This window comes from Ascaphus truei, chromosome 20, assembly GCF_040206685.1.
Source record: "Ascaphus truei isolate aAscTru1 chromosome 20, aAscTru1.hap1, whole genome shotgun sequence".
NCBI lineage: Eukaryota > Metazoa > Chordata > Amphibia > Anura > Ascaphidae > Ascaphus > Ascaphus truei.
This window is the reverse complement of record NC_134502.1, coordinates 1,853,550-1,865,885: the sequence shown is the minus strand read 5'-3', so window position 1 is coordinate 1,865,885 and position 12,336 is coordinate 1,853,550. Positions and strand designations below refer to the sequence as shown.

General features: G+C 45.8%; 1 protein-coding gene across 1 annotated transcript in view; it reads right to left on the bottom strand.

The window, feature by feature from the left end:
* LOC142471443 (uncharacterized) overlaps window positions 1-6,715 on the bottom strand; it is an 81,767-nt gene extending 75,052 nt beyond the window's left edge. The window contains exons 1-2 of the mRNA XM_075578246.1: window positions 4,303-6,715; window positions 1,016-1,090 (exon numbers count right to left, since the gene is read on the bottom strand). Of these exons, the coding sequence (XP_075434361.1) occupies window positions 1,016-1,090; window positions 4,303-6,715 (2,488 nt within the window). The remainder of the gene's footprint in view (window positions 1-1,015; window positions 1,091-4,302) is intronic.
* Between the last annotated feature and the right edge of the window lie 5,621 nt (window positions 6,716-12,336).

Genomic DNA, 12,336 nt, shown 5'->3' with positions numbered 1-12,336 from the left:
ATGATTAGTGTGTTGGGTTAGTGTTAGTGTTAGGGTTTATATTGTATGATTAGTGTGTTGGGTTAGTGTTAGTATTAGGGTTCATATTGTATGATTAGTATGTTGGACTAGTGTTAGTGTTAGTGTTGATATTGTATGATTAGTGTGTTGGGTTAGTGTTAGTTTTAGGGTTTATATTGTATGATTAGTGTGTTAGATTAGTGTTAGGGTTAATACTGTATGTTTAGTGTGTTAGGTAAGTGTTAGGGTTTATATTGTATGATTAGTGTGTTAGGTTAGTGTTAGTGTTAGGGTTCATATTGTATGATTAGTGTGTAAGGTTAGTTTTTGGGTTGATATTGTATCATTAGTGTGTTGGGTTATAGTTGGGGTTCATGTCAGGCTAATTATGTTCATGTTACACTAATAATGTTAGGATTAGTGTCAGCGTTTATGTTAAGGTTATGGATAGTACTGGGGTTGGTAATTAATGTTTGGTGTGATGAGTTAGTGTTAGGGATTATGTTAGGCTAATGCAGAAGGATTAGTGTTAGGGTTTGTGTTAAGGTTAGGGTTGTTAGGTTTGGTATTATAGGTGATGGGAATAGGGTGTTATGTCAGTTTTAGGGGCAAGATCAGGTAATTAGGGTTAATGTGTTATGTTAGGTTATCTGTGTTGGGATATAACGTGGAAGATTAATCAATCCTGCTTATGTTGATTAGTAATATTTATAGGGCAAATACTCACTGCGCAAAGCACACCCAGGAGTAGAGAAACAGCAAGTGCAGCAACCAGTGCGAGAAGAATAATACCCCATATTGGCACTGTAAGAGAGCAAGAGAGTATGTACTGCAGTATATAATAATGCTGAGTATCTCTATATACTGATAATGAACACGCTGCGCTGTATAAATATTCTCAATATCTATACAGTACACTGATAGTGAACACGTCGTTATGTATAATGTTGATGAGTTTCTATACACTGATAATGAACATGCTGCGCTGTATAATGATGATGAGTATCTCTCTTACCTGCAGAAATGGCAGACGATGTTTGAGTTGTGCTTGTGGTACTCTGTATCATTGTGCTGCCGCCTCCTGCTACAGCTGCAGATAAAACAGTGATTGAGAGAGTGGCTCAGTGAGTAAAAAACACTGACTGGCACTGAGAGTTTGAAGCAGGGGAGCCTGGGAGAAGGAGCGGCTCAGTGAGTAAAGACACTGACTGGCACTGAGCGTGAAGAAGGGGAACCTGGGAGAAGGAGCGGCTCAGTGAGTAAAGACACTGACTGGCACTGAGTGTGAAGCAGGGGAACCTGGGAGAAGGAGCGGCTCAGTGAGTAGACAAAGAATAGCTAGCGCTAATCTAAAGGAAGACCCGCAGCCTGTGATATAACTCTGACCCCCCGGGTCAGATATAAAACAGGAAGAAAACGTTATATCTATGGCGCTGGGTCACAGGTATAAATGAATTAATAAAAAAGTGTTATACAACCAGTGAAGGGATGTGCTCCACTGGAACTCTGGGAGAAGGAGTGGCTCAGTGAGTAAAGACACTGACTGGCACTGAGTGTGAAGCAGGGGAACCCGGGAGAAGGAGCGGCTCAGTGAGCAAAGACACTGACTGGCACTGAGTGTGAAGCAGGGGAACCCGGGAGAAGGAGCGGCTCAGTGAGTAAAGACACTGACTGGCACGGAGTGTGAAGCAGGGGAACCTGGGAGAAGGAGCGGCTCAGTGAGTAAAGACACTGACTGGCACTGAGTATGAAGCAGGGGAACCCGGGAGAAGCAGCGGCTCAGTGAGTAAAGACACTGACTGGCACTGAGTGTGAAGCAGGGGAACTTGGTTCAATTCCCGGTGTCGGCTCCTTGTGACCTTGGGCAAGTCACTTTATCTCCCTGTGCCTCAGGCACCAAAAAACAGGGACTGTGTCTGCAAAATGTCTCTGTAAAGAGCTACGTACAACTAGCAGCGCTATACAAAAACATGCTATTATTATTATTTATATATATATCATTTATACATACAGTTGTGTGAAAATGAAAGTACACCCTCTTTGAATTGTATGGTTTTGCATATCAGGACATACTAACAATCATCTGTTCCTTAGCAGGTCTTAAAATTAGGTATACACAACCTCAGATGAACAACAACACATGACATATTACACTGTGTCATGATTAATTTAACACAAATATACCTTTGAGTTGGCTATGTGGCTGAACCCCCCCTGCTCCAAGTAAGTTCCTTTGAAGCTCAGAGCAGCTCAAAGAAACAGTCCTGACCAGTTCCAAATTCAGCATTTTCATGACATGCTCCGACACAGCAGCCAGAGGCCAGCGGATTACAGCTTTGAGATCAGATTTCATAAACCGTGGATATACCCACAGTATTGTAGAATCCACAAAGCCACAAGAATACCAAGAAGTGATCTCCTTGAATACAGATAGAAAGAGACAAGCGGCAGGGTACCTTCGGTGGTCACATATAACCCACACCTAGAAGCCCTACGCAACATCGCCAGGAAATTACAACCCATTCTCCAGGAAGCACATAAAGCACATAAAGAAAAAATAAATGAATTTAACAGATGGGGTGCAGGCAGAATGACAGGAATAACCAGCAAGTCCAGGAGATATAAGGTGAAATAAGTCTCCAGCACTCTTCAACAAAGTAGCAAAAGAAATAGGTTTGTTCAACATGAGGCAAACCAATACATGCAGAGCAACGTTTCCGACCTCACTCGCTCCTTTCTCAAGCTATTGTATAACTTGGGGGTCTCTCCATGGGACCGTGTGTGTCAGTCAAGTGCTTTCCTTACCCTTACCCAACACTTTTCTAATCGGAGAAAGGGAAGAGGGAGAGCGAGGAGTAATCAGTCACCCTTATGTGACCCCATTAAACATGTCACTGTCAATAGTACACTTTTCTCCTGGGGGGGGGAATGTCCCCTTAAACATGTCACTGTCAATAGCACATTTGGGTGAGAGAACAGACTGACATTTAAGACGGAATATCAATTCAAAGAAATCTCAAGGAATACATTTAAATAAAGCTTGTTACTTACTTGTTGTCCCTGTATTGGTACTTCCGCTTGTGGTGGTCTCTGTATTGATTCTGCCGCTTGTGGTGGTCCCTGTATTGGTACTTCCGCTTGTGGTAGTTCCTGTATTGGTACTGCCACTTGTGGTGGTCCCTGTATTGGTACTGCCACTTGTGGTGGTCCCTGTATTGGTACTGCCACTTGTGGTAGCTCCTGTATTGGTACTTCCACTTGTACTGGTCCCTGTATTGGTGCTTCCACTTGTGGTTGTCCCTGTATTGGTTATTCCGCTTGAGGTGGTCCCTGTATTGGTACTGCCGCTTGTGGTGGTCCCTGTATTGGTACTGCCACTTGTGGTGGTCCCTGTATTGGTACTTCCACTTGTGGTGGTCCCTGTATTGGTATTGCCACTTGTGGTGGTCCCTGTACTGGTGCTTCCGCTTGTGGTGGTCCCTGTATTGGTACTGCCACTTGTGGTGGTCCCTGTATTGGTACTGCCACTTGTGGTAGTTCCTGTATTGGTACTTCCACTTGTACTGGTCCCTGTATTGGTGCTTCCACTTGTGGTTGTCCCTGTATTGGTAATTCCGCTTGAGGTGGTCCCTGTATTGGTGCTGCCACTTGTGGTGGTCCCTGTATTGGTACTGCCACTTGTGGTGGTCCCTGTATTGGTACTTCCGCTTGTGGTGGTCCCTGTATTGGTACTTCCGCTTGTGGTGGTCCCTGTATTGGTACTTCCGCTTGTGGTGGTCTCTGTATTGGTACTTCCACTTGTGGTGGTCCCTGTATTGGTGATTCCACTTGTCGTTGTCCCTGTATTGGTACTTCCACTTGTGGTAGTTCCTGTATTGGTACTTCCACTTGTAGTGGTCCCTGTATTGGTGCTTCCACTTGTGGTAGTTGCTGTATTGGCACTTCCGCTTGTGGTGGTCTCTGTATTGGTACTACCACTTATGGTTGTCCCTGTATTGGTACTTCCGCTTGTGGTGGTCCCTGTATTGGTACTTCCGCTTGTGGTGGTCCCTGTATTGGTACTTCCACTTGTGGTGGTCCCTGTATTGCTACTGCCACTTGTGGTGGTCCCTGTATTGGTACTGCCACTTGTGGTGGTCCCTGTATTGGTACTTCCACTTGTGGTGGTCCCTGTATTTGTACTTCCACTAGCAGTGGTCCCTGTATTGGTACTTCCGCTTGTGGTTGTCTCTGTATTGGTACTTCCACTTGTGGTGGTCCCTGTATTGGTACTTCTGCTTGTGATGGTCCCTGTATTGGTACTTCCGCTTGTGGTGGTCCCTGTATTTGTACTTCCACTAGTGGTTGTCCCTGTATTGGTACTTCCGCTTGTGGTGGTCTCTGTATTGGTACTTCCGCTTGTGGTGATCCCTGTATTGGTACTTCCACTTGTGGTGGTTCCTGTATTGGTACTTCCACTTGTGGTGGTTCCTGTATTTTGACTTCCACTTGTGGTGGTCCCTGTATTGGTACTTCCACTTGTGGTGGTCCCTGTAGTGGTGGCTGTTGTAGTAGTGGGTTCTGTAGTAGTGAGGGGTCTTGTAGTAGTGGGAGATGTATTAGTAGTGGTGGAAGTAATAGTAGTTGGTTCTGTAGTAGTGGTGGGTATTGTAGTAGTGGGGGATGTAGTGGCGGTTGTAGTAGTAGTGGGTTCTGTAGTAGTGGAGGATGTAGTAGTAGTGGTGGATGTAATAGTAGTGGGCCCTGTAGTAGTGGTGGGTGTTGTAGTAGTGGGGGATGTATTGGTGGATGTAATAGTAGTGGGTTCTGTAGTAGTGGTGGGTGTTGTAGTAGTGGGGGATGTTGTAGTAGTGGTGGTTGTAGTAGTAGTGGGGGCTGTAATAGTGGGGGATGTAGTAGTGGGGAATGTAGTAGTTGTGGGGTCTGTAGTAGTAGTGGGTGTTGTAGTAGTGGGGGATGTAGTGGTGGCTGTAGTAGTAGTAGTCGGTTCTGTAGTAGTGGGGGATGTAGTAGTAGTGGTGGATGTAATAGTAGTGGGTTCTGTAGTAGTGGTGGGTGTTGTAGTAGTGGGGGATGTTGTAGTAGTGGTGGTTGTAGTAGTAGTGGGGGCTGTAGTAGTTGGGGATGTAGTAGTGGGGGATGTAGTAGTGGTGGGGTTTGTAGTAGTAGTGGGTGTTGTAGTAGTGGGGGATGTAGTGGTGGCTGTAGTAGTAGTGGGTTCTGTAGTAGTGGTGGGTGTTGTAGTAGTGGGGGATGTTGTAGTGGTGGCTGTAGTAGTAGTGGGGGCTGTAGTAGTGGGGGATGCAGTAGTGGGGGATGTTGTAGTTGTGGGGTTTGTAGTAGTAGTGGGTGTTGTAGTAGTGGGGGATGTAGTGGTGGCTGTAGTAGTGGTGGGTGTTGTAGTAGTGGGGGATGTAGTGGTGGTTGTAGTAGTAGTGGGTTCTGTAGAAGTGGGGGATGTAGTAGTAGTGGTGGATGTAATAGTAGTGGGTTCTGTAGTAGTGGTGGGTGTTGTAGTAGTGGGGGATGTTGTAGTAGTGGTGGTTGTAGAAGTAGTGGGGGCTGTAGTAGTGGGGGATGTAGTAGTGGGGGATGTAGTAGTGGTGGGGTTTGTAGTAGTAGTGGGTGTTGTAGTAGTGGGGGATGTAGTGGTGGCTGTAGTAGTGGTGGGTGTTGTAGTAGTGGGGGATGTAGTGGTGGTTGTAGTAGTAGTGGGTTCTGTAGAAGTGGGGGATGTAGTGGTGGCTGTAGTAGTGGTGGGTGTTGTAGTAGTGGGGGATGTTGTAGTGGTGGCTGTAGTAGTAGTGGGGGCTGTAGTAGTGGGGGATGCAGTAGTGGGGGATGTAGTAGTTGTGGGGTTTGTAGTAGTAGTGGGTGTTGTAGTAGTGGGGGATGTAGTGGTGGCTGTAGTAGTGGTGGGTGTTGTAGTAGTGGGGGATGTAGTGGTGGTTGTAGTAGTAGTGGGTTCTGTAGAAGTGGGGGGTGTAGTAGTAGCAGTGGATGTAATAGTAGTGGGTTCTGTAGTAGTGGTGGGTGTTGTAGTGGTGGGGGATGTTGTAGTAGTGGTGGTTGTAGAAGTAGTGGGGGATGTAGTAGTGGGGGATGTAGTAGTGGTGGGGTTTGTAGTAGTAGTGGGTGTTGTAGTACTGGGGGATGTAGTGGTGGCTGTAGTAGTGGTGGGTGTTGTAGTACTGGGGGATGTAGTGGTGGTTGTAGTAGTAGTGGGTTCTGTAGAAGTGGTGGGTGTTGTAGTAGTGGGGGATGTTGTAGGAGTGGTGGTTGTAGAAGTAGTGGGGGCTGTAGTAGTGGGGGATGTAGTAGTGGTGGGGTTTGTAGTAGTAGTGGGTGTTGTAGTAGTGGGGGATGTAGTGATGGCTGTAGTAGTGGGTTCTGTAGTTGTGGTGGGTGTTGTAGTAGTGGGGGATGTAGTGGTGGCTGTAGTAGTAGTGGGTTCTGTATTAGTGGGGGATGTAGTAGTAGTGGTGGATGTAATAGTAGTGGGTTCTGTAGTAGTGGTGGATGTAGTAGTAGTGGGTGCTGTAGTGGTAGTGGTAGCTGTACTAGAAGTGATTTCTGTAGTAGTAGTTGGTACTACAGTTGTATCTGTAGTGGGTGCTGCAGTAGTAGCGGGTGCTGTAGCAGTAGTTGTATCTGTAGGAGCGACAGTGGTCGGAATGGTATTAGTTTTTGACCTTGCTTCAAGGAAGCAACACATAATACATTTAGCACCCAGAGTGAAATTTAACTGGAGAGAGGGGGTGGGGAGAGAGACAGAGGGGGGTTGAGAGACGGGGAGAGAGTGAGGGATAGTAAAAAAGCTGTACAAGGGCAAAGAGAAAATATTGAAAGAGTTAGAAAGAGAGAGAGGAGAAAGGGAGCCAATACTGACAGAAGAGACTGATAATATGTAAAACACAGGGTAGGAAACTGGGGGGTAGGTAATATACGACGTACCTGCTGTTGTACTATCCTGTGCACCTGAAACACACAGACAGATTGTTTAAGTATTAGTGTCTCCTTTGTGTCAGAATACCACATTACATACAGAAGTAACAGACATTATTACTCCCGCTGGTACATTGCAATGGGAATTACACAACGTGCCAGCAGGAGCCATTTAATAGCATTAACCGCCACGCAGAAAGGAGACACGGCTAACATGTCATTGTATCTGCCGGCTCCTAATCCAGGTCTGTCCCTGATATTCTGCAGTCAGGAGGTCACCCTACAATGAACACACACTCCCTGCATGCTCTAACCCCTAAACATTATATATATTTGTGTCAAAACGAGCGCTAATTGAGCGTGTCTAATTGTAAACAACAAAACACAAAAAATACCCAATGCTACATCCAATGTGACAAAATACATACTTTAGTTAAATATATCAATGTTTGTATTCTCATGAGTAAGGGTCATTTAGTTAAAGCCAAAGCGTTATAAGTCTGCAGCCACTTCACGGCATGACCAGTATATGCAGGTCCTAACACTACCTGTGAAAATTCTCATTTACCTCCCCCTAAAGGTTCCCCTACAATAGATATAAAGCCAGGACTGTCTGATCCTGTCCCTGATACTCTGCAGTCACGAGGGGACACTTGCAGAGAGAGGCTGTGTGTGGTTGAGCTCTCACTGAGGGCTCAGCATGGCCTCAGATCCAGCAGGTGCACAGAACAGAGAGAGCAGGCAGACAAACAAGCCTTATAGCAAAGTGCCCAAAGGCAAAGCAGAGGCTGAATGTGACAAGAAAAGAGACACTGAGTATCCCCAGCTCATGGAAACTGAGGCTAATAGCCTCCTACATGAGGGGATTATAGCAGGAATCAGTCAGGAGGCAACACAGGTACATTGCAAACTGCAGCTGAGGAAGAACCCAAGGAAAGAGACCCTGGGAAACTTGCTTCTCACTCAGAGCCCATTGCTGTAAACTCTGAAGAGGCAATGGAGTTAAACTGTGAGCCAGATAAGGTTAACTCACTGAGAGAAACGCAGACCACCCAGGTACCTGAAACCAGCACTGCTAAACTGGAACACCTTTCATCCCCTGGGAGACTCACACAGAGGCTGCAGGGGAATCAGATTACCCCAGGAGCAGATGGAATCACTGCTGAATTTTATAAAGTTTTCAGTGAGGTTTTAGCAGAAGTTTTGGCTAAAGTTTATCATTCCTCTCTGGGAGGGATAGGTCTCTCTCACTCTCAGCGGGAATATCTTTAGACCCTATTATATAAGAAAGGGGATCCGAAAGATTTTAAAAGTTAGCGGCCAATAGCATTAATAAATATGGATTAATAAATCTTGCCGACGGTCCATAGGTGATAGCGAGTTCCCAATCGTGCTATTAAATGAAGCAACATTGCCAAAAATTGAATTAACATTAGGGAGGTTTTTGAAACTTCAGGAATGGAGGTATATCAGGGTACCTATTAAATCTTGACCAGGCCAAAGCCATGGATAGGTTGGATCATGTTTTCCCTTTTAAAACTCTGAAAAGATATGATTTCCAGATGCTTTTGTTGAGAAAGTGATTTTGTTATACAAGAGGGGAGTGAGGGAGGGAGTGGGGGCAAGAGGGGAGGGAGGGAGTGGGGGCAAGAGGGGAGGGAGGGAGTGGGGACAAGAGGGGAGGGAGGGAGTGGGGGCAAGAGGGGAGGGAGGGAGGGAGTGGGGGCAAGAGGGGAGGGAGTGGGGGCAAGAGGGGAGGGAGGGAGGGAGTGGGGGCAAGAGGGGAGGTAGTGGGGGCAAGAGGGGAGGGAGGTAGTGGGGGCAAGAGGGGAGGGAGTGGGGGCAAGAGGGGAGGGAGTGGGGGCAAGAGGGGAGGGAGGGAGTGGGGGCAAGAGGGGAGGGAGGGAGTGGGGGCAAGAGGGGAGGGAGGGAGGGAGTGGGGGCAAAAGGGGAGGGAGTGGGGGCAAGAGGGGAGGGAGTGGGGGCAAGAGGAGAGGGAGGGAGTGAGTGGGGGCAAGAGGGGAGGGAGGGAGTGGGGGCAAGAGGGGAGGGAAGGAGGGAGTGGGGGCAAGACAGGAGGGAGGGAGTGGGGGCAAGAGGGGTGGGAAGGAGTGGGGGCAATAGCGGTGGGAGGGAGTGGGGGCAAGAGGGGTGGGAGGGAGTGGAGGCAAGAGGGGAAAGTGGGTGCAAGAGGGGAAGGAGGTGAAGGGAGGTGCAAAAGTGGAGGGAAGGAGAAAATTCTGAGAGAAGAGACAGATAGCGACGTGTGAAACACAGGGGGGGGGACTGGGGTGTAGGTAATATACGACGTACCTGCTGTTGTACTATTCTGTGCACCTGAAACACAAAGACAGATTGTTTAAGTATTTGTGCCTCCTTTGTGTCAGAATACCACATTACATACATAAGTAACAGACATTATTACTCCCGCTGGTACATTGAAACGCGCAGGAGCCATTAAATAGCATTAACCGCCACGCAGAAAGGCGACACGGCTAACGTGCCATTGTATCTGCTGGCTCCTAATCCAGGTCTATTCTGCAGTGAAGAGCTCAAACTACAATAGATATAAGCCCAGGACTGTCTGATCCTGTCCCTGATACTCTGCAGTCAGGAGGCACCCTTGCAGAGAGAGGCTGTGTGTGGTTGAGCTTCCACTAGGGGCTCAGCATGGCTTCAGACCCAGGAGGGGGTGGTGGTGCTGGGGCAGAGGAATCTGGGAACCCCAGTGGCTGTGGCCTGGATGTGTGTGAAAGTGATGAACTTTTGCCAACGGAAAGGGATTTAATAAGAATTCAGAGAAAAAAAACAAAAGAGAAAGAACATGCTGAGCATGAGGGAATGGAGGAAGAGACACAAGGAACAGGTGAGGTGCTGGTTCTGTCCGGGGAAAGTAACATACAAACCCAGAGCGGTAAATCCCAGCAGCAAAGTAATGTTATAACTGAGAGCAAAAAGAAAAGAGAGGCTGAGCTGGAAAAGAAATGGCGCGCAGCACAGAGAGAGCAGGCGCGCAGCACAGAGATAGCAGGCGCGCAGCCAGAGATCAGGCATGCAGCACAGAGAGAGCAGGCACGCAGTACAGAGAGAGCAGGCGCGCAGTACAGAGAGAGCAGGCGCGCAGCACAGAGAGGGCAGGAGCGCAGTACAGAGAGAGCAGGCGCGCAGCACATAGTGCAGGTGCACAGAACATAGAGAGCAAGCAGACAAACAAGCCTTATAGCAAAGTGCCCAAACACAATGCAGAGGCTGAATGTGCCAAGGGAAGAAAGGCTGAGTCCTCAGCACATGGAAACTGAGGCTGATAGCCTCCTACATGCAGCAGGAATCAGTCAGGAGCCAAACACAGGTAAATTGCAAACTGCAAAACCAATATATATATATATCTATATTCACCGCGTTTCTCTGTGTACGGAGCATGCTGCTGGTGAAAAGATTGGCCATATATATGTGAAAAAAACAGAAGGATCCCTGTGCTTCTCCCATTGGGACAGCCATACATGGGGAAATAAATATACATAGGGAAACCTAAGTCTGTAAGACAAAGGAGACTTTTGGTTACATCCCTTGATCAAATAATGACAAGCCCGCTAACCAACGTCAAGGTAAATCTCAGTAGCAGGTCCATATAGATCCTTTATCCTATTGGGGTCTTACCCCTATCCAACATCCCAGATGACAAGGTTTGCAGGCTTGAAAGTGACTCCCTGATCCTGTCCCTTATAATCTACAGTCAGAAGATCACCCTACATTAGGCATAAACCCAGGACTGTCTGAGCCTGTCCATCATAATCTGGATTTGGGAGGTCACTCTACATTCGATTAAAAAATGGATTTAGTGAGTCTGTACTGAATAATTTATAGGTCCGAAGATCACACTGAATTACAAAATCCATATTGGTAAATCCCATACATAAATATTTTCAAACATTTTTACTTCTAGAAAAGATCTAAAATGACCTAGAACGTTAAAAAAAAAAAAAAAGCCAAATGTGAGTTCTGTATGGGAGATAAGGGACTACCTTGTCTTGCATGTAAGGCTCTACCATACTCGTAATCTTCTTAACTCCCTATAACAACTCTAATGTTCAATTTAAGAATTACTCTAAGGTTTACTTTTACAGAGAAAAATCTCATGAGCTTGATACTTAATTACTCTCTCAACTTTATTAGAAAAACGTACATTTCTAGAGCAACCTACTGCACTATTTTTCTGAGTGATCAAAATATATTTTTTTGTTTTTAAGTATCATAATATATCAACTAATATTTCTAAACCCTACCTTTGAAAGAATAGAATAGAAAATTATTGAGGAACCAACCAGGAGAGGGGCAGTAGTGGATTTGGTAATTGTAATAGGGGAGTTATCCCTGTTCAGGTAATGTACCTCTAATCCAGCAGTGTGGTGGTTAACTGCTGGTAGTCAATTAACAAACACCACCTGCCTGATTAGATGGCTTAGAAAAGCCTGTCTTTTGAGACAGGAAGTGAGACTCCTTAGCTCACACCTGAGCTGAACTTGGAGAAAAACAGTCTTGAGCCCTGCCAGAAGAAACAGCAGAGCTGCTTTCAAGACACAGGGGAAACTTCTAAACCTGAATACTGACACACCCTGAGATAAAGGGAGCTGAACCAGGGACAGAGAAGATTTTCCCTCCAAACCACAAGGAACAGATAAGACATTAATTTATGAGACTTTCTATATCTGCTTATTTCATGCTATATGTTTGGGGCTGGGAGACATGCTTATCTAAGGGAGTTGTGAACTGCATAGTATTTCACTAGAAATACTCCCAAGTGAATAGAAGCTTTGTTTACCCCTTGTTTGGATGGTTTCCTGATGTTAAGGAAATAGGCGCAATAAAAGGCTTATTTAATTTCACTATAATCAGTCTCCCTTGCATACCTCTGTGAGTGTCCGCCTACAGTAATATTGAACAATGTAGAAGTAATAACAAATATTAAAATCTTGGAACATCATAACATGATCTCATTTGAAATAAATGATAAAAAAACTGATTACTTGGGTTCAACAAAGACCTTAAACTTTAGAAAGGCAGATTTTAATAAACTGAGGTCTAATCTACAACTGGTATGATGTGTTTACAGGGAAAAATGTAGAAGATAAATGGACAGTCTTTAAAACATTGTTAGAAAAGCACACTCATCAGTGTATACTCTTGGGTAATAAGTATAAAAGAAATAAGTCAAAACCAATGTGGCTAAATAAACAGGTAGGGGAGGAAATGGACAAGAAGAGGCAGGCATTTAGATTATTTAAGTCAGAAGGGACGGAGGCATCGTATCAGAATTATAAGGAATGTAACAAAAATTGCAAAAGGGCAATTAAATTAGCAAACATGGATAATGAAAAAAGGATTGCAATAGAA